The 25,531-nt window shown below is 40.8% G+C and overlaps 2 protein-coding genes across 3 annotated transcripts in view; one reads left to right on the forward strand and one right to left on the reverse strand.

Annotated features, from left to right (window-relative positions):
• QRSL1 (glutaminyl-tRNA amidotransferase subunit QRSL1) overlaps nucleotides 1–3,523 on the reverse strand; it is a 31,374-nt gene extending 27,851 nt beyond the window's left edge. For both annotated transcript variants that reach the window (XM_067702445.1, XM_067702446.1), the window contains exon 1: nucleotides 3,367–3,523. In XM_067702445.1, the coding sequence (XP_067558546.1) occupies nucleotides 3,367–3,390 (24 nt within the window). In that variant the 5' untranslated portion in view covers nucleotides 3,391–3,523. The remainder of the gene's footprint in view (nucleotides 1–3,366) is intronic.
• Nucleotides 3,524–3,557: 34 nt separating this feature from the next.
• The window catches only part of RTN4IP1 (reticulon 4 interacting protein 1), a 44,429-nt gene continuing 22,455 nt past the window's right edge, over nucleotides 3,558–25,531 (forward strand). Inside the window, exons 1-5 of the mRNA XM_067702448.1 lie at nucleotides 3,558–4,278; nucleotides 8,610–8,761; nucleotides 9,558–9,626; nucleotides 10,542–10,666; nucleotides 23,118–23,166. Coding sequence (XP_067558549.1) covers nucleotides 4,005–4,278; nucleotides 8,610–8,761; nucleotides 9,558–9,626; nucleotides 10,542–10,666; nucleotides 23,118–23,166 — 669 coding nt within the window. The 5' untranslated portion in view covers nucleotides 3,558–4,004. The remainder of the gene's footprint in view (nucleotides 4,279–8,609; nucleotides 8,762–9,557; nucleotides 9,627–10,541; nucleotides 10,667–23,117; nucleotides 23,167–25,531) is intronic.

Consider the following 25,531-nt stretch of genomic DNA (forward strand, 5'->3'; position numbering starts at 1 on the left):
TGCTCCCTGTAGAGTCTTTCCCATCTTGATAAATGTTACCATTTCTCCAATTGCCCAGGCCCCAAACCGAAGCATCCTCCTTGATTCACCTCTTTTCCCTCAAATCCCATATCCAATCCACCAGAAAGCCATACCTTAAAAAACTAACACCTGGGTTTCCCTGGTGGTGCAGTGGTTAAGAATCCGCCTGCCAATGCAGATGACATAGGTTTGAGCTCTGGTCCAGGAAGATCCCACATGCCGTGGAGCAACTAAGCCCGTGAGCCACAACTACTGAGCCCATGTGCCACAACTACTGAAGCCCACGTGCCTAGAGCCTGTGCTCCGCAACAAGAGAAGCCACCGCAATGAAGCCCGTGCACCGCAACGAAGAGTAGCCCCTGCTCACTGCAACTAGAGAAAACCTGCACGCAGCAACGAAGACCCAGCACAGCCAAAAATAAATAACTAAATAAAATTGTAAAACCCCAAAACAACGACAACAAAAAACTAACACCCACTTTGCATTACCTCTCCTCCCATCACCCTATCCATGCTGCCATCAGCTCTTGACAATGCAACGACCTTCTAACTGGTCTTCTTGCTTCCCTACTTGCTTTCCTATAGACCATAATCCTGAATAACCTGAAGGAGCTTTTTAATTTTTAAGTCAGATCATGTCCAAAGACTCACAACTTCCCAGAGGATTTGCATTACATTTAGAATAAAATCCACACTCCTTAACATGGCCGGAAAGGTAATCTGGCTCCTCCTTATCTATAACCTCATCTCCCACTACTCTTCTCGTTCAGTTCTCTTGGGCCTGCTGGCCTTCCTGCTATTCCTTGACCACATCAAGTTTGCTCTTGCTTCAGAGACATTGCACTTTTATTCTTTCCTCTGCCTGGAACACCCTTCTCCCAGATCTTCCCAGGGCTCACCCTTCTCACCCTTCAGGTCTCTACTAAATATCACCCGCTCAGTCAGCGAAACCTTCCTTGACCACTCTATCTAAAACATCCATCTCTCCAACTAATTCGCACACTATAGCCTGCTTAACCTTTTTTCATAGCACCTACACTACCTGAAATTCTATTATTTACTTAAACAAAGAAACATTTAATGCCTGCTTCCCCACAAAAATGTAGGCTTCATGAGGGCAGGAATTACTGTCTTCAATGCTAATCCCCAGTGTCTGGAACACAGAGGTGCTCAATAAATGTTAACTGAATGAATAACTGAGTTGTTTAAAATTTGGAGGCTATTTTCCCATAGAACAGTAATTAAATGTTCTTAGGCTAGACCCCCAAGAAGGCTACTGGATATATAATTAACTTTCTTTAATATAACAGTAATCATTTAATATAACTTTAGGGTTAATAATATTAGCCTGGCATCTGGTTCCTAGAAACACTGGGATTATGCCACAAGAAAGGAAGGTGAAAGTAAGACTCTTCCCCCTTACTGAGTGTACCTGGGTAAAATTTACAAGTAGCAGGTATACCTCCTATTTGGCATTTTACCTCCTTTTAGTGCTTCCTCCTAGGGCTCCTCTACTGCCCTAAGCCTCCACTTAGGCCCCCCAAATTGTCTCAAAATGCCATAGTTTCCAGCCCCTCCCTCAATCCCCTCCCCCGCAAAATTTTCCCTTTCCTTGATTATCTCAGTCAGGGTGTGATGGAGAAAAATCTGATTGAACTATAATAATTCACAACAGTGGATAAATAAATCATTCAACCTTCCCAAGCATCTTTACATATTTAAAATAGAATGTGTACTAAATTAATTAATCTCTAATTGGTAGAATTTAGGGCATTGGTACAATGATATGGCAAGAACAGAGTGGACAGAAGATATATTATGGGCTGGGAAAATAAGCAAATAATGTTTTCCACACAATAGGCATCGATAAATATTTGTTAAAAGAGTGATTAAGTGAAAGTAATCATGCCAAGGCAATTTCCTGACTACCCTTGGGTCAGCTTCCCTTTTCCCCCTTGAGGTAAAAGTTGTTTCTGACAATGGCTCACTGGACATTAGGAAGGGGTGGCACAAAAAAGGTAGTGTTGGGGGAAAGGGCAGAAAAAGAAAATACCGTATTTTTTTAGGTTATATTTCATTTTAAAACAAGTTTGGAGTTAAAAAATTTTTAATTTTTAAAAACAAATTGGATTCTTCATTGACAGTATACAAGATACAATTTAGGATAATAAAACAAAAATGTATTTAGGGGAATAACTATTATTTAAAACCTGTGGATTTAAAGTTCTCATAATTTACAGTTTTCTAAAAGGCTGCCAGCTGGAAAAAGAAAAAAAAGACTTCCCAGGTGAAGATACAAATGAAGATGGAAGACGGGGTACGTCCTCAACTGCTACTTATCAGCAGAATCACCTGGAACCCAAGTTAAACCATACACTCTGGGCCTTACCATACTAACCTTCCTGAGTGGGACATAACTATAGTTTTAAGGCGGGCCAAGGTGATTCTGATAGCAGTGGGCCTGCAGACAGCTCTGCAGGTTGAGAGATCAGAAAGCAAGGAGATCGGAACTAAAGCCCTAACAGCAGGGATGAAGTGAGAGAACAGATCCCAGACATAAGTTCAAAAGAGAACTAACACGGTTTAGTGACTTACTGGATATGACCTATGAAGAAGAATCTAAGGGCACCTGGGATAACAGTTGTGCCGCTAAAAACAGAATATTAAGAATTCCATAATTAGGTTTTTGTTTGTTTTTTATGATGGAGATTGAGACGCAAGAGGTGACTCTGTTACAAGGATGAAGTCAGCTTTGGTTAGATTCATCAAACTCTTGTGGGAGTTTTGGAAGAGATGTCCATTAGACATTCACAAATATAGCCTAGAGTTCAAAAACGATGTCCAATTAATGGAGACACGGGTAAGAGAATCACTGGTATCTTGGTGGTAGTTGAAGCTTGAATATGTCCAGGAGGGAAAAAAGCTAAGAATCACTAGTTTGGCTTTTGCAAGGGACAGATTTCGGGCTTCTTAGTGAGGACTGCATCAGATGTGTGTAGCGGACAAGAGAGACTGACGTGGACCAGCCAAATCCCCCATATCTGGCTGAGACCGGCCAGGGCCCCACGCAGCCAGGGCGAACGAATAATCGAAAGAAGCCACTGTTCCCTTCCACCCCACAGCGCGGCGGTGCAGAAGCCTCCCCCGCGGAGATCCTAACTCCTGAACGGATATAAGGAGCACAGCCTAAGGACCCGGCGGTCCGAATTCCCCACCAAGTTCCAGGGAAGGAAGCGGCGAGGCTGACCAAGATGCACGCCGGCCGGGGGACGCCACGTCCACGTGAACAAGGACTCCGCGAATCTTCCCGACCTCCCTGGGCCCTCAGCAGACAATTCCACTCACTTCTCGGAGGGTCCGGCCCAACATGGTCCTCGTATCCCACCCGCCACCACATGGGCTTGGTGTCAAGGAGGAAAAAGAAAGGTCAGCTGCCGCTGCCGGTATTACATGGGCGCAGCCATTTGCCAGCGAACCTGTCAGCACCGAGTACTCAGATTGGTCGAACTGCAGCCCGAGGAAAATGATCTTTGTACGCGATTGGCTGGCGCCGCTAAGGAAGTCCTGCGGGGAAGTAGAGCTGGTGGCAAGGAGACTCCGGGGGTCGCGGCGGGAGCCTGGAAGTGTGTGAATTTCTCTGACATCCGAATCGCGAGCGGAGTCGGCTTGTCCCGCAGAGAGCTCCCGGGACAGGGCAGGATTCTAGCGGCTTTGTTTTTGTTTTTAAGGGGAGGGGGTGTAAGGGAGGAGGAGAATGGACAGAATACTGGCTGGAACGTTAATTGGAGCATTTCAGATGTGAAGAGTAGAGTAGTTCCGTACTCTTCTTTTTTCAGTTGCTCCATCAGTCTAAATTCATTTTTGAATTCTCAACTTTGAAACCGGCCAGAGTGTTTGGCAGAATTTGACCGAATTCAGGTGTGAGGGTTTGAGCCAGTATAAGTGCCTTTTAATTAGGGCACGCAATTCAACCACTGTTTACGATGGGATTTCTGAAGACCTGTGTACTTAGAAGAAATGCATGCACTGCGGTTTGCTTCTGGAGAAGACAAGTTGTACAAAAGCCTTCAGTTAGAAAGATTAGTACTACCTCTCCAAGGAGCACTGTCATGCCCGCTTGGGTGATAGATAAATATGGGAGTAATGAAGTGCTTCGATTTACTCAGAACATGATGATACCAATGATACACTATCCAAATGAAGTCATTATCAAAGTTCACGCTGCGAGTATAAATCCTATAGATGTTAATATGAGAAGTAAGTTTCAAAAGACATTCCTCAATTACCTTTTTTTTTCCCTTAAGACAATCTCATCAGGGATTAGTTTTAAAAGGTCAGTTGTTATTGACTACATTTTTCTGGTTAACACAAAGGAATTGTTTAGGGTTTTGACAGTATCTCAGTGTATATTATTTCCAAAATTTTTGAAATTGCAATGTCTACGGTATGCTTTAATCTTTCACAAAATATAAGTTTGAATTGCTTCCAATACTACCTAAAAATGTAAATTGGGACTTGAGAATTGTATCCACAGCTAACTTTGTGATACACTCTCCTGGGAACTTTGTGATATTCTGAGGTCCATCACAGGTTTTAGAGGTATGCTTATGTTTTCATATCAGTTCAGAATTAGCATTTCCATAGTAATTTTTATTTTCCTCCCACTAATCACAGCTTTGTTTAACGGTCCAGTGGACAAAGCAGCAGAACAGGATGCCAGGATATAGACACAGTACTTTCCTCATTTTTGCTGTTGCATTCTGCAAAGTTAAAATACACTTTTCTGTTTTGCGCCATCCTCAATGGGAATAATGTTATCTTAATTTCTGCTGGTGGATATTGACAAAGCTTGGAGAGTACTGTATTCCTTATGCAATTATTATAGTGCTGAAAAGATTGATTACCATTTGTGAATTACTTTAACTTTGGAAAATAATGACAAAAAATGAGCAATTGAAATGTGGCTAGTGTGGGATGTACAGTTAGTGTAAAATATACACTAGATTTCAAAGGCTTAGAAAAATATACATGTAAAATATCTTATTAATAATTTTATGTTCATTACATATTAACCTGATAATATTTTGGATATATTAAGTAAAATATTAACATTAATTTCACTTCTTTCTTTTTATCGTGGCTACTAGAAAATTTTAAGTCAGATATGTGGCTTGCATTATATCTCTATTGGACAGTGCTGATCTAGACATGTGAGGAATAACTGATACGTATTTCTTTGTGGGGAGGGAGTTTGGGGAAAGACTTGGACTCAAAATGTAGCTGGAGAGGTCTATTAAGAATTAATTGAAATGACTTTATGATGATTGCCTCATGAAATACACATTTGTATTCTTTTTGTTTGCTTTAAAGTAATAATTGCTATTACTAGTTGGGCATATTGTTTCAGTTTATTCCATTTACATTGTGCATGAAGATAATGTAGGTTTTATCAGAATTATCTTTAAGTGGTAGATTTATACCCAGTGAGCATTATGTTTTTTTCATTTCCTTGATTATAAGCTCTTTGTAGGTAGATCCCATGCCCTGTCAACTGTAGCCTGTTTCTATGCTTAACATGTGTAGTTGTCATTCAGTCTTTTTTTTTTTTTTTTTTTTTTTGCGGTACGTTGTGGCCTCTCCTGTTGTGGAGCACAGGCTCTGGACGCGCAGGCTCAGCAGCCATGGCTCACGGGCCTAGCCGCTCCACGGAATGTGGGATCCTCCCAGACCGGGGCACGAACCCGCGTCCCCTGCATCGGCAGGCGGACTCTCAACCACTGCGCCACCAGGGAAGCCCAGTCATTATTTTTAATGTCATTTTATATTTTCATTCTAATTTAAGGTTACAAACTAAAATAAGTGGTTTTCATCTTCATTTAGGTCTGTTAACTTTTCATTTCTTTGAATGCACATGCACAATTTGTATCGTGTACATTTTAACTTCAGTAGAATGGCTGCATCTGGACTTTCTTGGCTGCTATTTAATATAATATTATAACACATTTTACTTTTATATAGTATTCTTGAGACATCTTAGTTTTTTATGACTTGAGTGGGTAATATTATTTGCAAGTTATCCTCTTTATTTCCTGCTCATGAATTCTTTTTGGAGAATGTGTGATTATCATTGCGGAAGATACCTGAAATATGGGGAAATAAAATAATGAGTATAAGATCGTAAAGTGTAGGGAGCAGTTATTTCCCTTGACGAGAAAGCAAGGACGTGTCTGTTTTGAAAGATGAAAGCCAACTGTTTTTCTGGAGATGTCCACTATTGTTGGACATAAAATCATAAATCATATAAATGGCTAATGAATAATCTTAAAATAGAAAAAAAATACAGCCAACAGCATCATACCAACAAAGTTTGGTTTCTTTAGATGGAATTAAAGCTTTTGAAACGGAGGGCAGATTTAGGATTTTCCAAACCACTCCAACTCTGAACCAAACTGGTCACCTCTAAGAATGGGACAGAGCTCCTAAGGGTTCCCATTCATTGTGTCACCAAGCAGGTTCTCAGTTCCTAACTACCAGCTGTTTCTGGATTTGGGGCTAGTTTAGCTGGTACCAATGAGCCAGAGTTAACGCAGGTGATATCGAGGTGACCAAGAAAACAACCTTGCCCTGCAGGCTGTGTAGCTTAGAGAGGACTGAAGATTTTTTTTTTTTGCAGCTCTGAAACAGCAGCTAAAATTTGACATAGCTAAATGCCCGCTTCTGTTGATCAAACCCCATAGGAATTTCAGTGAATAATTGTTTAATTGTGTTTGAGAGCGGAAAAAGAATGTAAGACAGGAAAGTAAAATGTGACTTTTGTGAGTATTACATGTGAAGTTTTTCTTTCCCCTGATAGAATGCACTCGTAACCAGCCAGCTGGCAAGTTTGTAATATTGGCATAGTGGCCATCAGCTTAGATTTTCTGGGACTTTCCCAACTTTCAAACACTTTCTTCCATGTGTCTTGATTTTAATTAAAAACAACTTCTGCAAGCTACCCTCCTGTCAGCCTCTCTCCCTGTATCCTCTACCTCCTGCTGCATGGATTAACTGTCATTGCTCTCATCTAAGCCCAGCTCTCCACCTGGGTTCTAGACCCCATGCCCTCTCACCCACACAGGAGCATTGTTTCAGCAGTTCTCTCCTGCATCTTCAGTCTTTTCCTTTCTACTGGATCATTCCCATTGGCATACAAACTTGCTGTTAATTTCTCCATTCTTAAAGAGGAAAAAGAAAACAACATTAAACATCCTTCCTCTATGGCACTAGTCCCCCTCCAGCCACTGCCCCATTTCTCTGCTCTCCTCTGTAAGCAAAACTATTTGAAAGAGTTGAATGTTCTCATGGTCTTCAATTCCTCACTCCCATTCTCTCTGTCACCCCATGCCACAGCAACCGCTCCTATGAAGGTCACGAAAGACTGCTGTGTTGTTGGATCTAGTATTTTGTTTTGTTTGTTTGGGGGGTTTTGTTTTTTAAAGGTCTATTGGCAGCTTTTGACCTTATTTGAAAAACTGTCTTCCCCATCAGCAGCATTTGACTTCTTTAAATGACCCTCTTCTCTTGGCTTTCTGAACACCTTTTCAGTGGCCAAGCCTTCTCAGGCTCCTTTGCTGGTTTCTCCCCATCCTTAGGATTTAATGAGGATGAGTGGGAGAAAAGGGGAGACTTACTGAGTGGTTTAGTGATTCTGGAGCATAAATTGTGGTACATGATACTAGAAAGGTAAGCAGGGTGCTTATCTTGGAGAGCCTTACATGGCAGAAATGTTCTTAGAAGGATGTCGAGCAGAAGAGATGACAACAGTACTTTTGTGTCTTAGAAAAGCCATTTTAGATGTTGAAGCTGTGTAATAAACTACTTTGGATTATTGTAGCCAATTTATTTGAACCAAAAAAATACTGATCAGAGGAATGTTTTCAGCTCTGTTTAGCTGATGTTTATGTAAATGTTCTTAAAAATAAAATGATGTATAATAAAGCAGTCAACCTGATTTAACATATCAGAACTGATGCAGCCAAGTGGTTCTTTTCCATTTGGGAACCTTGCACTTAACCCAGAGATGTTCTAGAAACATTTTTTGTGAGGCAGGGACAATTACTCATAGACCAGTGTCAGTGTCAACTACTATATCCATGCCTTATTTATTTGTTTATCAACCAGACAACTTTTACATTATCTTCTTCACCAGACTTGGCTTCAGATGACTTTGTCATTTAAAAAGTCCATGAATGAATAAATTAACAAAGAAACCATCTTCAAAGAACAAAGTAAAACCTATAAAAGGAAATACTTAAAGTTCTGAAGACAGTTTCAAAATTGGAATTTCAAAACCAGTGATTGTGAATCAACTATACTCCAGTATAAAAGAAAAATTAAAAACAGTGATTATGACTTTCCAAATAATTTTTTTTGAAAGGAACAACATTCATTGTTTTTATGCTTTCTTGTGTGATGGTAAAAAATGTATAAGGTTGATTACTTTATAATCTGCATCTTGAAGATCTAGAATTGTACCTGGCCTGTAACCCTGCAGTAGTTTTGAAATCATCCCATTCTTTTGGAAGAAACAAATAACTTGTATTTCATAGGTGGCTATGGAGCTACAGCTTTAAATATGAAACGTGATCCTTTACATATTAAAATCAAAGGAGAAGAATTTCCCCTGACTCTGGGCCGGGATGTGTCTGGTGTGGTGATGGAGTGTGGACTTGATGTGAGGTACTTCAAGCCTGGCGATGAGGTGAGTCATCACATTCCACTATTCCTTCTCAAAATTTGCAGATTTCATTCTGCTGCTTTTGGAAATATATTCCGTATCATTGACCTTTTTTCTTCTTTTCAACAAATATAGTGAGCTTTGGCTGGAGCCCTCATTTTCTTGGTTCAGTTCTTCTTTCTGTTGTTTCTAGTTCTGTCACAATAGCTTGCTGTGCTTGAACTTTTCTAAATCTAGTGCTTAAGAATTGCAAGACTTTAAGATATATATGATTGGGACTTTTTAAGTCTTTAAATGACAATTTCTACCTTATGGGTTAGATGGTTTTAAAATAGCTAAAGGTTGATATAATCACCTGTCCCTTGTCACTTTGAACTTTTATACCAAGAAATTAAGGTCAGCTTATAATAATAGCTAGCACTGTTCTAGTTGTTTTTCATAAAATAACTCATTTAATCCCTATGAAGTAAGTACAGTTAGGCCCAGTTTACAGGTGAGGAAAGTCAAGCTATAAAGAGGTCCCACAGCTAATAAGTGGTAGAGCCAGGATTCAGGCCCCAGAGACTGTGTTCTTACTGGTACTCTAAGCAGCCAGTAAATACAGCAGGATTTACTGGTTATCTACCTCCAAACTGGTTTGACTTGGTAAATCTAGAATCATACTAAATAATACATTGATATCATGTGAAAGTAACTCTATTATTTGCTGGATTGCTGACTTGTGCTTTTTATCACAGGGTGGCATATGTATTGGGGAACACTCTCATGCTTCACTTTGGCTTAAAAAGATCTGTTTCTAACGAAGTTGTGTGTGTTTCAGGTCTGGGCTGCAGTTCCTCCCTGGAAGCAAGGCACTCTCTCAGAGTTTGTTGTAGTCAGTGGGAATGAGGTAACTCACCAGTTCTGTGCTGAAATGCCACTGGAAAGTAGAAACAAAGACTGACAAATATCTCTGAAATAATTGGAGTTTGTTTTTTTTTTTTTGAGATCAGGTTCAAGTTTTATGGGTAGTTTTGAAAGAACCGAGATAGAGAATAGGAATTTTTAAAAGATCTAAAAAAGTATTGGATGTCGTTTAAATAACACTGCCTGCCAAAGCGTTTTTATCTTTGTCTTGTGGAACAGGGATTTGGAGCAAGATCTAGAAACCCTGCTGTGTTTCTTGGTTTTATCCAGTATAAATAGTTGAAACCAAATATACCAAGTGGCGCATACCGATGCATCATAAACAGAAGCGTGGAAGTATCGAGCTGTTTCAGATAACTTTCAAAACAGGAGTCTAATCAAATCCAGTCAGGAGGCCTAACGATTTAATTAGAAAGAAGGGGGTTAATATTAAGGAAATTGCCTACAGAAGGGAGGGCAGGAAGGGAAAAAGGATTAGAAAAAAGATAAGATTAGAAAAAGTCTGGAAAGATTACCTTCCAGTAAATGGGGGTGAAGGAAACAGCTGATCACAAAAACAAATTAGAATGTATTTATGAGGGTTCAAGGTTTATTTGGGTTTATTTCTGGGTATAGTTAGGACTAATGGTATTGTTGAATGTGGTCTTTTTATGAAGCATTATGCAGCAGTATCTGATAATGTGACCTATAAAACCTTTCTGAACCTCTGCGAGGCAGGTTGAGTCATTTGGAGAAATTCCTTAGGGATAATCTTGGAGTAGGGTTTGCAATAACCACTGAACCTGGCCGAATGTTATATCTCTGAAGATAGTCGGATTCCTGTGAAGATAGATGTACTTAATTGTGTTCATAGGTTTGCAAGTCATTGCTTATTTTTGACTGTTATCTTCAAATCTAGGTCTCTCACAAGCCCAAGTCACTCACTCATGCTCAAGCTGCCTCTCTGCCATACGTGGCCCTCACAGCCTGGTCTGCCATAAACAAGATTGGTGGCCTGAATGATAAGAATTGCACAGGAAAACGGTGAGCGTCAGCGGTGGCATCTAAAACTCCCTTCTTTCATTTGGTGACGTCTTTGCAGTAGATTTGTCAGAAGCATGAAAACTAGGCTCACTTACATGAGCAGAGTTGTGCTAACAGTTAAAACAATTTCCAAAGAACTCTTGTGCCAGTTTGTACTTTTTTAATCTCATTCTGTTGATTCTTAGCCCAATCAATTGAGAATTTTAAAAATATGTAGATGGATGTTAGGAGTCTGAACCTTCTAAAATGATGCAAAATTTTTGTATGTCAGTCTCTCGGAAGAAGATCCGTAGCTTTCATCAGATTCCTAAAAAGGTTAAGAATGACCTCCTTACAGATTTTAAAGAATGATGGAGTTGCTCTCACACTTGAAGGTTTCTATGAAAAACAGGTATAAAGGGTTTGAATATTGTTGAGTTCTCTTAGGCTCTGTGCTCTCTCAGGCTCCTTTAGGCAGTTCTGGTGCTTCCAGGACTTGCAGGTGTGCTTGCTGAGTTTGCAAAAACACAGTGAGTGTTAGATGTTCTTGAGTTCATATTCAGATTCTGCTGCTTTCTAGCCGGGTGGCCCACTTGGACACTTCTCTTTTGTGAGTTTTGTTTTAGGGGTGAGATGAGATAACACATATAAAATCGGTGGCACAGGCTGTGGCACACAGAAGGCACTCAGTACATGGTGGCTACTGTTCTTAGCAATGCAACTGCTGTGTTCTTTGTGTTTCAGAAAGTTGGCCTCATAGAGAAAACGGATGATTTTATTATTTGGTGAGAAAACTAGGTCCTCAGAACCATTCAGTGATTGTGATGAAGGAGAGAGCTGTAGGTCAAATTTTGTTTTCTGATTGCTAAAGACTGTGCCAGAAAAATAACAAGTCTGTGTCAATCTATACTCCTGTTGTTATGAAACATTGCACTTTACCTTTAATGGGTTGGATTATAGACATTGAATTTAGTGAACGCTTAATAGCTGTATTTCTGAAAGCAGTATAAAGGCTATTCATCTAATGAGGTGCTACCCTTCATCATAGAATTCAAGGTAAATATTCTAAAGGTCAGCGCTGTTTAATTTTTAAGCTTTTGGGCCTTATCATTCTTGAAGTTGCCATTTTGGTCCAACACTTTGTTTAAATTAAATCAGTTTGATCATGTAGATTTTTCTAATGGTTTGTCTTAGTTAATAATAACCTTGCAAAAATCATGTTCAGGATTTTTAGACGTTTATTATTATTGTAGGCTCTGCAGTGACATTGATGCTTTGTTTTGCTTTTCCTTAAAAGCATTCAGCTTTCTGTGCCCCCATGACCACTCCAGATAAAGAGCTCTCATTCCTTTTGCTGGTTCAGGCCCTCCAGGCATACATTTTTTAGTATTCTGTAGAAAATGAGTTAGAAACTGATCTAACTATCTCTTGTCTTCCCAGTTTATCGTTGGCTTTGTAGGTACTATGTTATCTTCTGTTTAAGCAGTAATGGCTGGGAGCTGGGGAAGTAGAGACCTGGGTTCCTCTCTCGACACCGCTACTAACTAATCAGCTGACCACATGCATGCTTTTTATGGTCTCTTTGCTGTTTCCACCAAGTTACTGAGAGTAGGACAATGTAGGTTGTTAGGCGAGCTTTGAGAAGTGGAAAGTTTTATACTTATAGAAGTGATTTATATATTATATTGAGTTGCGTCAGTTCATTGATTTAGCCACATGTTAACCACACTGGAATGAAATCCACTGAAAGAGCCTCACTGGCTCATATCATGGACTTGTGTCACATTCCCACATGTGTGGTGACTCAGGATGCCTTTGTTCCGAGTTCCCTTGCTGCTCTAGGAAATTTGTTTACTGAAATTATTACACGTGGGTAGTAATAATGGCCTTCCTCTCCAACTCCTTATTTTTATTTTTTTTTAGAAATTTTAATAATTAATTTTTGGGGGCTGCGTTGGGTCTTCGTTGCTGCGCGCAGGCTTTCTCTCGTTGCAGCGAGCAGGGGCTACTCTTCGTTGTGGTGCACGGGCTTCTTGTTGTGGTGGCTTCTCTTGTGGAGCACAGGCTCTAGGCGCGTGGGCTCAGTAGTTGTGGCTCGCGGGCTTTAGAGCGCAGGCTCTGTAGTTGTGGCACATGGGCTGAGATGCTCTGTGGCATGTGGGATCTTCCCGGACCAGGGCTCGAACCTGTGTCCCCTGCATTGGCAGGCGGATTCCTAACCACGGTACCACCAGGGAAGTCCCTCCAACTCCTTATTTGTGAGAATCACATGAGAGATGTGAGCACCTTAAAATACTGTAAAAATAATTTTACATGAGGAAATTACTATTATAGGGGGACTTTACTAACTTAAATGCAGAGGTTCCGGTGTCCAAAGTGGCTTTTTTCAGTTTGACTATCCTTTGTGATTGGTGGAGCATATTTTGGCTTCTCTAAGCAATAATTATTCTTTTACTGTTAGCTCTCGGCATTAAGGTAGCCTTTAGTCTGCACAAAGCAAATCAGTGTTTGTCATCAAGGACCAACAGTGTTTTTCTAGCCAGTTAATTAAAAAACCCTAAAACTAACAATGACAAAAACACCCACCTTGAAAGATTTTACAGGATTTCTTTGTAACAAACAGCTTTTTGAAATTAAGACAAAGCTTTCTAAGGCCTCGATGGTGTTTTGCTTTTCCTTCTTTGTTCTATAATTATATTTCTGTAACAACTGAGCATCAGTTAACCAAGGGGATAATTTAATATTGACGTCATGTGTCTTTTTTGCCCGTGCTTTGGTATCACTAGAAAAGTCAGATGAAATGATTTCCCTGTTATCAGCCCATCCATAGTTTCTTCGTGATTTATTCCGTAGGAACACATAGATAACTTAGGGTTCTCAAGATGAATAGAACTTTTTAAAAAAGTGGTTACACCAGATATTTTTGGAAAGGGGTTCTATTTGATGGTTATATTTATTGGTAGTGTCATGCTCTGCCTGAAATTCATCTCTTGCTGCGAGGTTGTGCTTCACTGTTTGACAGAGGTATTAGAAAGTGTTAGAAATTGAACCATTCCTCCCCCGCAAAATAAATTTCACTTTTAAATTGTGTATACTTGAAACTCAATGAAGTGGATTTAGGAATGCTTTTCCCTTTTTCTTTTTTGAGATTAGGCTTTACGACAGTAACACTTAGTCATGTAATTGTAAATTAGGTGTCTGATTAATTCTGTTTATAGAATTAGACAGGCTCAAACATAAAACATTGTATCGCCCCCCACCCCATATGCTTACACCAGTAGTTACAAGAGCTTCCTTCTTTCAGCTGCCTTCGCCTGCCTGTCCTTCCCCCACCCGACCCACCTGTTCCTCCGCCCTCTCCACTCCCACCACCCCTGGGGACTTTGGGTTTTCATTTGCACTTTGACTGGGTTGTACGGGGAGAGGGGAAAGGGGAAAGAGAAAGAAACCCCTGTGGTCTACTTGCTTGGAGAAATCCTGGGGTTGGGAGGAAGGGTGCTGGCTTTGGCCTGGCTGGTGTGCTGCTGATGAATCGTCTCCACCCCAGGCCTGTTTTCCAGGGAGCTCCGGGAGGGATCTGTTAAAGGAATTAGTAGCAAACTCTTTCCTGGCCATTTGTGTTTTACAGATAGTTGCCCCGGTCACCTAGAAAACTATCTTGTGACGTTTAGGAGTCGTTCACTCTTCAGTGCACCGTAACCTCACTTCCGGCTTTGCCAGTCAGGTGCAGGTGTTCTCACCAGGGTCATAGCTGACCGAGTTGCCAACCCAGCGATACTTTTCATTTCTTACAATTTGACCTCTGAAGTCTCTGGCACTGTTGCCCACTTTTGTTATGCTCACTTTTTCCATGGTTTCAGGGACACTAAACTCCTTTAGTTTTCTTCTTGCCTTTTGAACCAATTCTTATCATTTTTAAAGGTTCCCTTTCCTCCCTCAGCCCTTGCACTGTACCTGCTTTCCCGTTGTCTCCCTTCGTCTTTTCTGTCTCCCAGGGTTATCTCATCTGCTCCCAGTTTCTTTATACATATGTGTGTGTATATATACACACACATATATAATTTTTTTTTTTTTTTTTTTTGCGGTATGCGGGCCTCTCACTGTTGTGGCCTCTCCCGTTGCGGAGCACAGGCTCCGGATGCGCAGGCTCAGTGGCCATGGCTCACGGGCCCAGCCACTCTGCGGCATGTGGGATCTTCCCAGACCGGGGCACAAACCCGTGTTCCCTGCATCAGCAGGCGGACTCTCAACCACCATGCCACCAGGGAAGCCCTCTTTTTATATTTTGGTAACTTGCAGATCCTATTTCTGACCCCATCCTCTCTACTTAGTTCCATCCAGTTAGGTGTCCCCTTTGCAGCTGAAACTCAACTTGTGCAAAACAAGACTTACCGATGACCACCCTGACGTTTTCTCTATATTCCTACTGTCAGTTAACTGTGATTTTCCATAAGCCAAAATATGGTATTGTTCCCAAACCCTGCTCCCTCCCCTTCTGTGCAACTCGTTATTGTCCATGTCATGTAAAATTTAGGATTCTTGTCAGATTTGGAAAAATGTCTTCCAAGTTTCTTTATGAGTTGCAAGATTCCAGGGCATCTCATGTTTCCTTGTGCAGTGAATAAGCCCAAAATACTTTTGCATTTTAATTGACAACCTTCATTTACTAGCTTGTTATTGATATCTTCCCTATAGTGGTATCAAATGACAAAAATAATACAATTTAATAACCAGTTTAATATTCTTTATTCAATGGAAAACCGTCCACAAGTGGCGGAGCTCTCTTCCCAAGGGATTTTGGGCAAGACTGTGTTTTATGCAGCGTTAGAAGTGGCAACACAGACACAAGGCGTGATTGGCTAGGAGGTCTGATTTCCCTATAAGACTAGCGGGTGCTGGTTTCTAGGGTGAGGTGAGCTAAAGCTGAGTTGAAGGATGGTGATTAGTGCTAGGTTTCCTTGGCAGTGAGGCAGGCTGGGACATGGGCTGGGCCACTGGGGCGGCCTCCATTTTGTGGGTCCTGAATCACAAATTACCTTTATCAGTGATGTGTTGTACGTTTTTACATGTCTTTTAATTGGAAGAATTTTCTACAGACCAGCTTCTGGTTCTGTACATTTCAGGCTTCACTTCTCTTTCACTGCTCATATAATCCAATGCTAGGTACCGTGATATTCAGTCTTATCGTAATAAAATGTTATGATACCTTGTTGTGTTGACTTAGTGGGAAATAGGAATATTCCTGGAAGGCATTCTTAAACCAGGACAGCCTGTAATAACTTAACTGTACTCAGAAATTACTATGAACCACATCAGTATTTCCCACTAAGCCCAAAGCAGCTGTATTTCCAAATCAAATCTAGTGTCACCTGACAAGAGAGGAAGTATAGTGGAGAGGAAAGTAGGAGTGGAAAGAGGCAGCAGTTTTACTGATTGTGGTTAGTAGGGAGGAAAGATAATTTTCCGTCTACCCTTCTGAGTTCTCTGCCGAGACCTCTGTAACAGAAGACAGGGAAACGAGAAAAACAAACAGAAGTTTCTTAACATGTGCACCTCACGTATACACGAGATACCCAGGAAAAATGAGTAACTCAAAGAGTTAGCTTAGAATTCAGGCCAAAATGCCATCTTTTAGTTCAAGACAAAAGATAGAGGAGTGTAGGGAAGGCCAGTTGTGGAAAGTTTACCAGGAAAAGCAAGAATAAAGTTAGTCATGCAGATTTAAATTGCTGCCTCCTCCATTGATAAGGGTCTACAGTTATCTCCAGGGATTAACCTTTGTCCTTGGTAAAGAGTAAAGCAAGCACCTTTGTAAACTTCTGTCCTGCTTTTAGGCAAATAGGGGGAGTACAGAGATTTCTTACGCCTACTTCTTCTCAGTTGCCTTCAGCTCTGAATAATTCTTATGCGTAAGTGGCATATTTTGGCGTGCCATATTCTTCTAGCCTTCATTAGCATATCTTACTTTTGCAAGTTTTACAAAAGCATACGTCTGTTACCCTAAAACTCGGTTCGCCTCTTGGTGGGTGTCAAGCCAAAAGACACAACCACGCCAAAGATAAGGAGAAGGAAGGACTTGTAACATTATCACTTGCTGAACGGTGGGGCTCTTTCCCAAAGCAGTCTCTCTCCAAACAGCAAAATTGGGTAAATTTTAAGCTAAGAGAACATGAATATTCATGAAGGGGCTTGGCCTTTAGTTGATTGAAGTCACAAGGGTCAGAAAAGGGCAACATCATCATCCCTTAGGTTCCACTTCGTCTGGTGGTTGAGCGCTTCAGGCTAATCTTTATCATTGACAGAACTGGGAGTCATTACAACTGACATACTATCTTTGCTATTGTTACTTTCTTGCCTGATAAGAGTTATTTCTGCATTCTTTTGTTCCCTTAAGATCGTTAATTACTGAGACCTGTTCAAGGGCAAGCCTTGTGGCCAGGCTTATATCACAAAATGGTTTAGGCCAAAAAATGGCTTCTCTTCTGTCAAGAAAGCCCGGCCTGGTTCTCTTTCTTTGGGGATCCCCTACCCTATCTGCTTACATGTCCATTCAGATACATTGCTGGGGCTCTTCTCCAGGCCTTGTGTAAGTGGGAGGGACTGAAGCTTAAGCTTCACTGGCTCTGTAGGGGAGGAAAAATATCTTTCCTCTGCTCTTTTAAGTCTTGGCTGGGGCCCCGGTAACAAAAGGCAGATAAATTAGCAAGAGAAAAGCATACACATTTATTTGTTTGTCAGTTTTATGCAACATGGGAGCCTTTATAAGGAAATGAAGACCCAAAGAAGTGGTTAAACCTGAGCTTTTTTTTTTAATTGAAGTACAGTTGGCATATAGTATTATGTTAGTTTCAAGTGTACGACACACGATCCGACAATCAAATGTATTACAAAACGGTCACCACAAGTCCAGTAACCATCTTTCACCATACAAACTTATTACAGTATTATCGACTGTATTCCTTATGCTGTATATTACATCCCCATGACTTATTTTATCACTGTAAGTTTTTTTTTTTTTTTTTTTTTTGCGGTACGCGGGCCTCTCACTGTTGTGGCCTCTCCTGTTGCGGAGCATAGGCTCCGGATGCGCAGGCTCAGCGGCCATGGCTCACGGACCCAGCCGCTCCGCGGCATGTGGGATCTATCCGAACTGGGGCACGAACCCGTGTCCCCTGCATCAGCAGGCGGACTCTCAACCACTGCGCCACCAGGGAAGCCCTCACTGTAAGTTTTTATCTCTTAATCCCCTTCACCTATTTTGCCCAAGTCTCCTTCCCTTCTGGCAACCACCTATTTGCTCTCTGTATCTGTAAGTCTGTTTCCTTTTTTTTTTTTTAATTTTTTGGCCGCGCCGCATGTGGGATCCTACTTCTCCAACCAGGGATGGAACCCGTGCCCCCTGCACTGGAAGCACAGAGTCTTAACCACTGGACCACCAAGGAAGTCCCTGTTTCCATTTTTAAACCTGAGCATTTTTATGCCAGCTTTGATGAAGAGTGGAGAGTCGTGGAAAAAAACGTGATAGGACAAACATATGCGCCAAGTGTAGTACACTGAGGAAACTTAGCAAGGCCTGTTCGTTCGGAGTCCTCACTGTGTCCCATCTTGGGGATAGGGTGCTCTTTTCCTCCAGGTATAGGGCGTACACCTCTCACACGAGGGTCTTATGACCAGCTTCACGGGAGAAGATCAGAGGGTCCTTCCCTCACATGCTGTTTCTCGAATTCCTTCAGCTTAAAATATTCAGTCTGCTAAGGTGCCTTATGTTCAGGTGGTACTTCCTGAATCCTGTCACTTCCACGGTGAACCTCCTCTGACCATGCTACTTCTCTCATCCATTCTCGTGTTGCCACCAGATGGAAGGAACCAGTGTCTTGGAATGGTTCCCACTGCCTGTCCCATTTGGGGAGATGTGTTCCCAGTACCCCAGGTTGAAATTCTGAGTACATGTCCCCCAGAACCATCGTTATACTGTGTATAAGGTTCTTGGTCCATTATGGGTTAACTAAACCTTTTTAAAGGGCTACCCTGGGCATCTTGCCAAGATGTATAGATAGCTTTGTTTTCATGGGAAAATGTGTTTAAAGTTCTGAACAACTAATTTACACATGAACTCTTCTGTAAATTGGGGAATGTCTGCATGAATTACGGAGGAGTAGAAGAAGGGGACACACAAACCCAGGCTGTCTTAGTCATGTTTGGTTGATTTATTTTGTAATTCTATTCCCCTTATTCAGATTAAATTTCTCACTTAAGGGAATAAATTTAGCATATTATGATATGCTTTGCTATCTTTCACCCATTTTTCCTCCAGATTTAAAAGTAGTGTGTGAAACTAAAAGATGAGTTTATACATTTTCAGCATCATCCTTATCTTTTAAAGACCACTTATTTCTACTGATGGAAGATTTAGCCATATTTGAATCAGCTTTGTTTCAGAGCCATCAGGACTTAATGAAGGGCACTCTACTCTCGTGACTTTTTTTTTCCCATTACAAGTATGTGGTCTGGGGGGAATCGTGAAGGTCATATACGTCTACGTTAGAAAGGTGGAGAAACTAAATATAAGCTTAAATTAGATTGAAAATGCCAGTTCTCATTCACTAACACCTAGAGTACACCTCTGTGATTATCATTTCATAGCTGATGAATCTGAGGCCTAGAGATTCAGTTAATGAGAGAGTTGTGACTAGATCCCAGGTCTCTAGATATCTGGCCCTGGCATTCAGAGATTTCTGGGGCTTAGCCAGAATGTAGAAATTTGAAAGGCAATTCCCTGCTTCTGGATCGCCTGCTGTTTTGTAGTATGTTTCATATATTTTTTATGTGTAAGGCAATTAGGGTGTTGATGCCTTTTCTCGTAAGATTGTGATACTGAAAAATGTGATTGTAGAGGACTTAGGTGCCCAGACGCTAAACACAAAGTGACTCAGTCATGGAAAGGAAACTAGTTGCTCCGCAGCACGTGGGATCTTCCCGGACCAGGGCTTGAACCCACGTCCCCTGCATTGGCAGGTGGATTCTTAACCACTGCACCACCAGGAAAGCCCTCTCTCATATTTTTACATCTGCCACAGTGCAGTTCCCACTGACTGCCAAAGAAGCTGTGCGTGTGGACTTAGGAAGTAAGAGAAGAATGTGACTAAAATTCTTGGCAATTTTGAATTATAGTGCTTTCTGTAAAGAGAGTATTTCCTGGGCCCTTACTCTTTATAAACCGATAAGCAATACGTAGAAGATACAGCAGTACACCTTTCTTCACTCTACAAATAGGCTACTACTTCGGTGAAGTTTGAATATATTTCACGACCATTATAGCAAGCAGGGTAGAAAGTATTCCCACTATGAAGTGAATGGCCACAAGGGGTAAGCAACAGCAGTATTTTCCCTTTGTATTGAAAGTGCTTTGAAGAGTACAAGAATAGTTCCTTCAGCCATAGGGCTTCAAACCATGAGGACCACCTGACTTATTGCTGGCTTGAAAAATATATTTGTCTGCTGTCCGTTTTGGGGACTTTCTTTGTTTAAAGAAAAGTACAGGCCCTGGTTGAACCTGCACGAAACATGGAGTTTGCATGACCAGAGAATGAATGGTGTGCCCCCAGGGCTGCTTCACAAACTGACCTGTCTGTAGTACTTCTTTGGGCTTGCTCCTTGCCTGTTTTGCACTCGCGGGCGCCGTCAAGTGGCACCATCAGGAACTGAAGCTGCTAATGCAGAACCACTCCCTCTTCCACCAAGAACTGCTAAGAAACACATTTTTGCTTTTTCATATGGAGGAGTGAGACTGCTTTGAATCAAGAGTTATGGGGAAGCTATGAATTGACAATAATGAGTTGGAGATGTGTCTGACCATTGCATCCTTAAGCAGCCATTGTGTTTGGTATCCTCTTAATTCTCAGGGTGAGAATTAGAAATTCATTTCAAGCTTTTCTTTATTGGAAGAAATTTTAATGCAGTCTTTCAAATAGCCAGGTGATTCCCTCATTTGGGGTAGTAGCAATTGTTGTTAATTGTGGGATATAATGCTGATTTCGATTATTTTTATTTATTTAATTATTTTTTTTTTTTTTGCTGCATTGGGTCTTTGTTGCTGTGTGCGGGCTTTCTCCAGTTGTGGCGAGCGGGGACTACTCTTTGTTGCGGTGCGCAGGCTTCTCATTGCGGTGGCTTCTCTTTGTTGCGGAGCACGGGCTCTAGGCACATGGGCTTCAGTTGTTGCAGCACTCGGGCTCAGTAGTTGTGGCTTGTGGGCTCTAGAGCGCAGGCTCAGTAGTTGTGGCGCATGGGCTTAGTTGCTCTGTGGCATGGGGGATCTTCCCAGACCAGGGATCGAACCCATGTCCCCTGCATTGGCAGGGGGATTCTCAAGCACTGCGCCACCAGGGAAGTCCCTAGATGATTGTTAAAGTCAAGCAACATTGATCAGGCATCTGCTACACCCAGGGTAGTATGGCTGGTGCTGGGTGTAATATGAGGTCTCTGTCCTCAGAGTCTTGAAGAATGGCCTGGGCAGCAAGCATGTGAATGAAAGTTAACAATGTGTCCAATGCCAAATGCGGACATGGATATCAGGCTCAGGGCTATCTCTAGGGTATTGCGCAGGCAAACTGGGATTTGAGCCTTTGAGGGAAGGGAGACCTCAGCAGGCAGTGAAAGGCATTTGAGAGCCTGAGGCGTGGGCCAGCGTGCATGGGACTTTGGGTTCCGAGTGAGGGGACTAGGGAGGCTCAGGTGGAGAGTTCTGTTCCAGAAGTAGAGGAAGTCGGAGTTGCAAAAAAGATTAGATTGTGAAGAACTTAACTGAGAGTTTGACTAGTTACATTTTATAAGAATGTGCCAAAATAAGAGGGTATAATATCCAATGGATGAACTAATTTTGGGCTGTATCTGTGAAGCAGTCTTAGTGCTTCTCTCCTCCCCAACCGTGCCCCCATTTAGGAAGCATTAAAGCTATTAAATGTGTGAATTGAAGGATTTTGGAGGAGTTGGTCTTTAAAGTTTCTTTTATTCTTCACAATTTATAATTCCATGAAACGAAAAGTAACTTCTAAAAGGAACATCATTTTCAAAAAGACTTGCCTTAATTACATTTGATGGTAATTTGGTGGTAATTACAAAGGGAATAGCTGGCTTACAAATATTACTAATAACTTCTAAGATCTAAAGGGTGACAACCAACCTTCTGTGATTTGGGTAAGAGAGAAAAAAAAAATAAAATGAAACTAGGGTTAAGATTGTAGACAGAATGTACGTTCCAGGTGTACCTGATTGAGATAGGTGACAGAATTCCCTGCGCTTTCCAGCAGCCAAGTCAAAGAGGGACCCACAGCCTGCAGTTACGCAATTTGCAGTGACAGATAAATAGAAGCATAGCTACTGCCACCAACTTAGTCTTCAGAAAAATGTTTTTTTCCTGTGGGCACTCATAAAGAGAATTCTCAGGAAGAATTCTCTCAACAGTATCTCCTTAGCTAATGTAGTGTCAAATATCAAACGGACACTTTTTATAATGTCTCTCAGCCTAGACTGGTAACAGAACACCAAAGTGCAGTTCAGTACAAACAATTTTCTGAGGACCTGAATCTATGCAGTCTGGGGAAGGCAGTTCACTGGAGCTCTAGCTTAATTCAGAATAAAATGTGAGAATATGTAAAGCAGTGATTCTTGACTCGTGATTTTCTTTTGAATCATGCCTTCTTTGGGAAATTGATGATGAGTCTGGATCCTTCTTCTCCCCGATGCACATATGCATGATCCCACCAAATTTTGCATGTTATTTCAGTCAGTTCACAATTTCACAGGGTTCACACCATCACAGCTCTCACCAGCACTCATCCACAAACTCCAGGCTGCACATCCTTGGTCTAGGGTGGCAGGAAGACTACATACAGTAAGGAAACATGGTAAAAGCCTGGAGCACAAGCATGTTTGTGCTGACAGAACAGATTCATCTGCTTAACGAGAAGCCAAATTGAAGATAAGATTGGTTTCCATTTATGAAAGCTGGTGAGTGTGATGGGACATGTCTGAACAAAAGACGTTTATTCCACTTTGGCAAGAATGTGGTCAGGAATGTGATTTTTCTTAGAGAGCAACTGAATATACTGTAACACACTAAAAAGGATCCCAAAGCTCCCCCTTATAGAGAAAGCTGTGGTAATTTAAGCCCAGAAAAATTGTAAGACAGATGTTACCAAGCAGCATCTGAGCTACTTTAAAAAATACAAATCATTGGTATTTTTGGTATATTGTATTCTTGGCAAAGAGTTCATAGCATGTCTAACTTTAAGCACTTATAGGTTCTTGGTGAACCTAAAAAATCCTTGTGTAGTAGAATCTTGGGAAGCTGAATGATTTTGTTTGCTTTGGGGATTATCTTTGAGCCAGTTACATGTTGAAAACGTCTTGTTTGTTTATCCAGTTATGTTGGCTTAATATTTTCATTAGTTATAGTATTTTTGCATTGCAGTGTTTTAATCCTGGGTGCTTCAGGCGGAGTTGGTACTTTTGCTATACAGGTAAGACAATTTCTTTATCTTGTGAATAGGAAGATTATTATTTTCATGAATTTATAAATTTATATATTGTGAACTATTTTTCCTTGAAAGGTGAGAGAAATTACATTCATTGTGATTTCAGCTTGCTCTTCTAAGAAGGAAATTTTCTAATGTAGAAGGAAGTGTTAACCTTTCCAGTGGTTTAATATATGAGTGAGTTTCTGGCTGGCCTATGCAACAAATGTAGGAAAGCTTTTAAGGAGGAAGACCATGGGCAGTGAAAGTGGATGGAAGTTTGCAATTCTGTAGAAATTGATAAGCTGGTTCTAAAATATATGTAGAAATGCAGTAGCCAAAATGCTGTATAGAAACGACAATACTCCCCCAAAGTGATCTACAGATTCAGTGCAGTCTTATCAAAACGGCAGCTGCCGTTTTTTTGCATAAATGGGCAAAAAGCTGAACCTAAAATGCATATGGAATTGCAAGGGACCCCAAACTGCCAAACCATCTTGAAAAAGATCAAAATTGGAGGACTCACACTTCTCTAATTTAAAACTTACTTACAAAACTACAGTAATCAAAACAGTGGTACTGGCATAAAGATAGATATATAGATCAATGGAACAGAATAGAGCATCCAGAAATAAACCTATGGTCAGTTGATTTACTTTTTAAAGGTTTATTTTATTTTATTTTTGGCCACACCATGCGGCATGTAGGATCTTAGTTCCCCAACCAGGGATCCAACCCGTGCCCCCCTGCAGTGGAAGCACAGATTCTTAACCACTGGACCACCAGGGAAGTCCCAGTGGCCAATTGATTTTTTACCTGGGTGGCAAGACCATTAAACAGGGGAAAGAATAGTCTTTTCAGTGAATGGTACTGGGGCAACTAGATGCACATGCAAAAGGATGAAGTTGGACCTCTACCTCATGTCATATGTGAAAACTAATTCAAACGGGGTTAAAGACCTAAATGTAAGAGCTAAAACCATAAAACTCTTAGAAGGAAACATAGGAGTAAATCTTCATACATTGGATTTGGCAATAGATTCTTAGAGATGACAGCAAAAGCACAAGCAAAAGAAGAAAAAATTAGATGAATTGGACTTGATTAAATTCAAAACTTTTGTGCATCAAAGGATACTATCAAGAAAATAAAAAGACAACACACAGAATGGGAGCAGATATTTACAAATCACTTATCTAATAAAGGTATGGTATCCGGAATATGTAAAGAACTCTCACAACTCAACAACAAAAAGACAATCCAGTTAAAAAATCAACAAAGGACTTGAATAGACATTTCTTCAAAGAAGATATAAAAATGGATACTAAGTCGATGGAAAGATGTTCAACATCATTAGTCATTAGGGAAATGCAAATCAAAGCCGCAATTGAATGATTGGCTTAAGGAGATGTGTGTGTGTGTATGTATGTATATATACACAAAGCAATATTATTCAGCCATAAAATATGTGACATGTAAGTAAAATTCAATTATCAGCAGACTTTTTGACAGCAGTGCTTTAATGCTAGTGGAGGCAGCAGGGATGGAACTAGATTAATCTAGTTCTTAATCTTGAGTGATGCTTAAAATAGGATTTGCTTTATAATAATTTGTTAAGCTGTACATTTATATTCCATGCACTTTGTGTGTTATGTTTCACAATGAACATATTTTAATAAGATTAAACAGTTGAGTAATAGATAAATATCAAGGTAGAATAATATATCTACAGACAAAACACATTGGAAAACATCAAAATGAAACCTGCAATTTCAAAAACAAGCTAAAAAAACAATTAAAAAATACGATAGAGGGCTTCCCTGGTATTGCAGTGGTTAAGAAGGTTCGAGCCCTGGTCCAGGAAGATCCTATATGCCACAGAGCAACTAAATCCGTGCGCCACAACTACTGAGCCTGCGCTCTAGAGCCCATGAGCCACAACTACTGAGTCTGTGCGCCACAACTACTGAAGCCTGTGCGCCTAGTGCCTGTGCTCCACAACAAGAGAAGCCACCGCAATGAGCGGCCTGCGCATGGCAATGAAGAGTAGCCCCCGCTCGTCGCAACTAGAGAAAGCCTGCACAGCAACAAAGACCCAATGCAGCCAAAAATAAATAAATTAATTAAAAATAAACAAATTAATATATCTAAAAAAATACGATAGCATGAAAGAGCGAAATAAATCATAATTGGAAAACTCAAAAAAAAGTAAAAAAAATTATTTAGCAATGAAGACTAAACTAGAATGAACTCAATAACAAACACAACACATAATGCTGGCCTGATAGAAACAGAACGTGTAAACAGGAAAAATTGTAAATTACGAAAGAAGGGAAGAGATAAAAACAGATTCAGAGAAAGTGTCACATATTGA

The sequence above is a fragment of the Pseudorca crassidens genome, chromosome 13, assembly GCF_039906515.1.
Source record: "Pseudorca crassidens isolate mPseCra1 chromosome 13, mPseCra1.hap1, whole genome shotgun sequence".
NCBI classification, from domain to species: Eukaryota; Metazoa; Chordata; class Mammalia; order Artiodactyla; family Delphinidae; genus Pseudorca; species Pseudorca crassidens.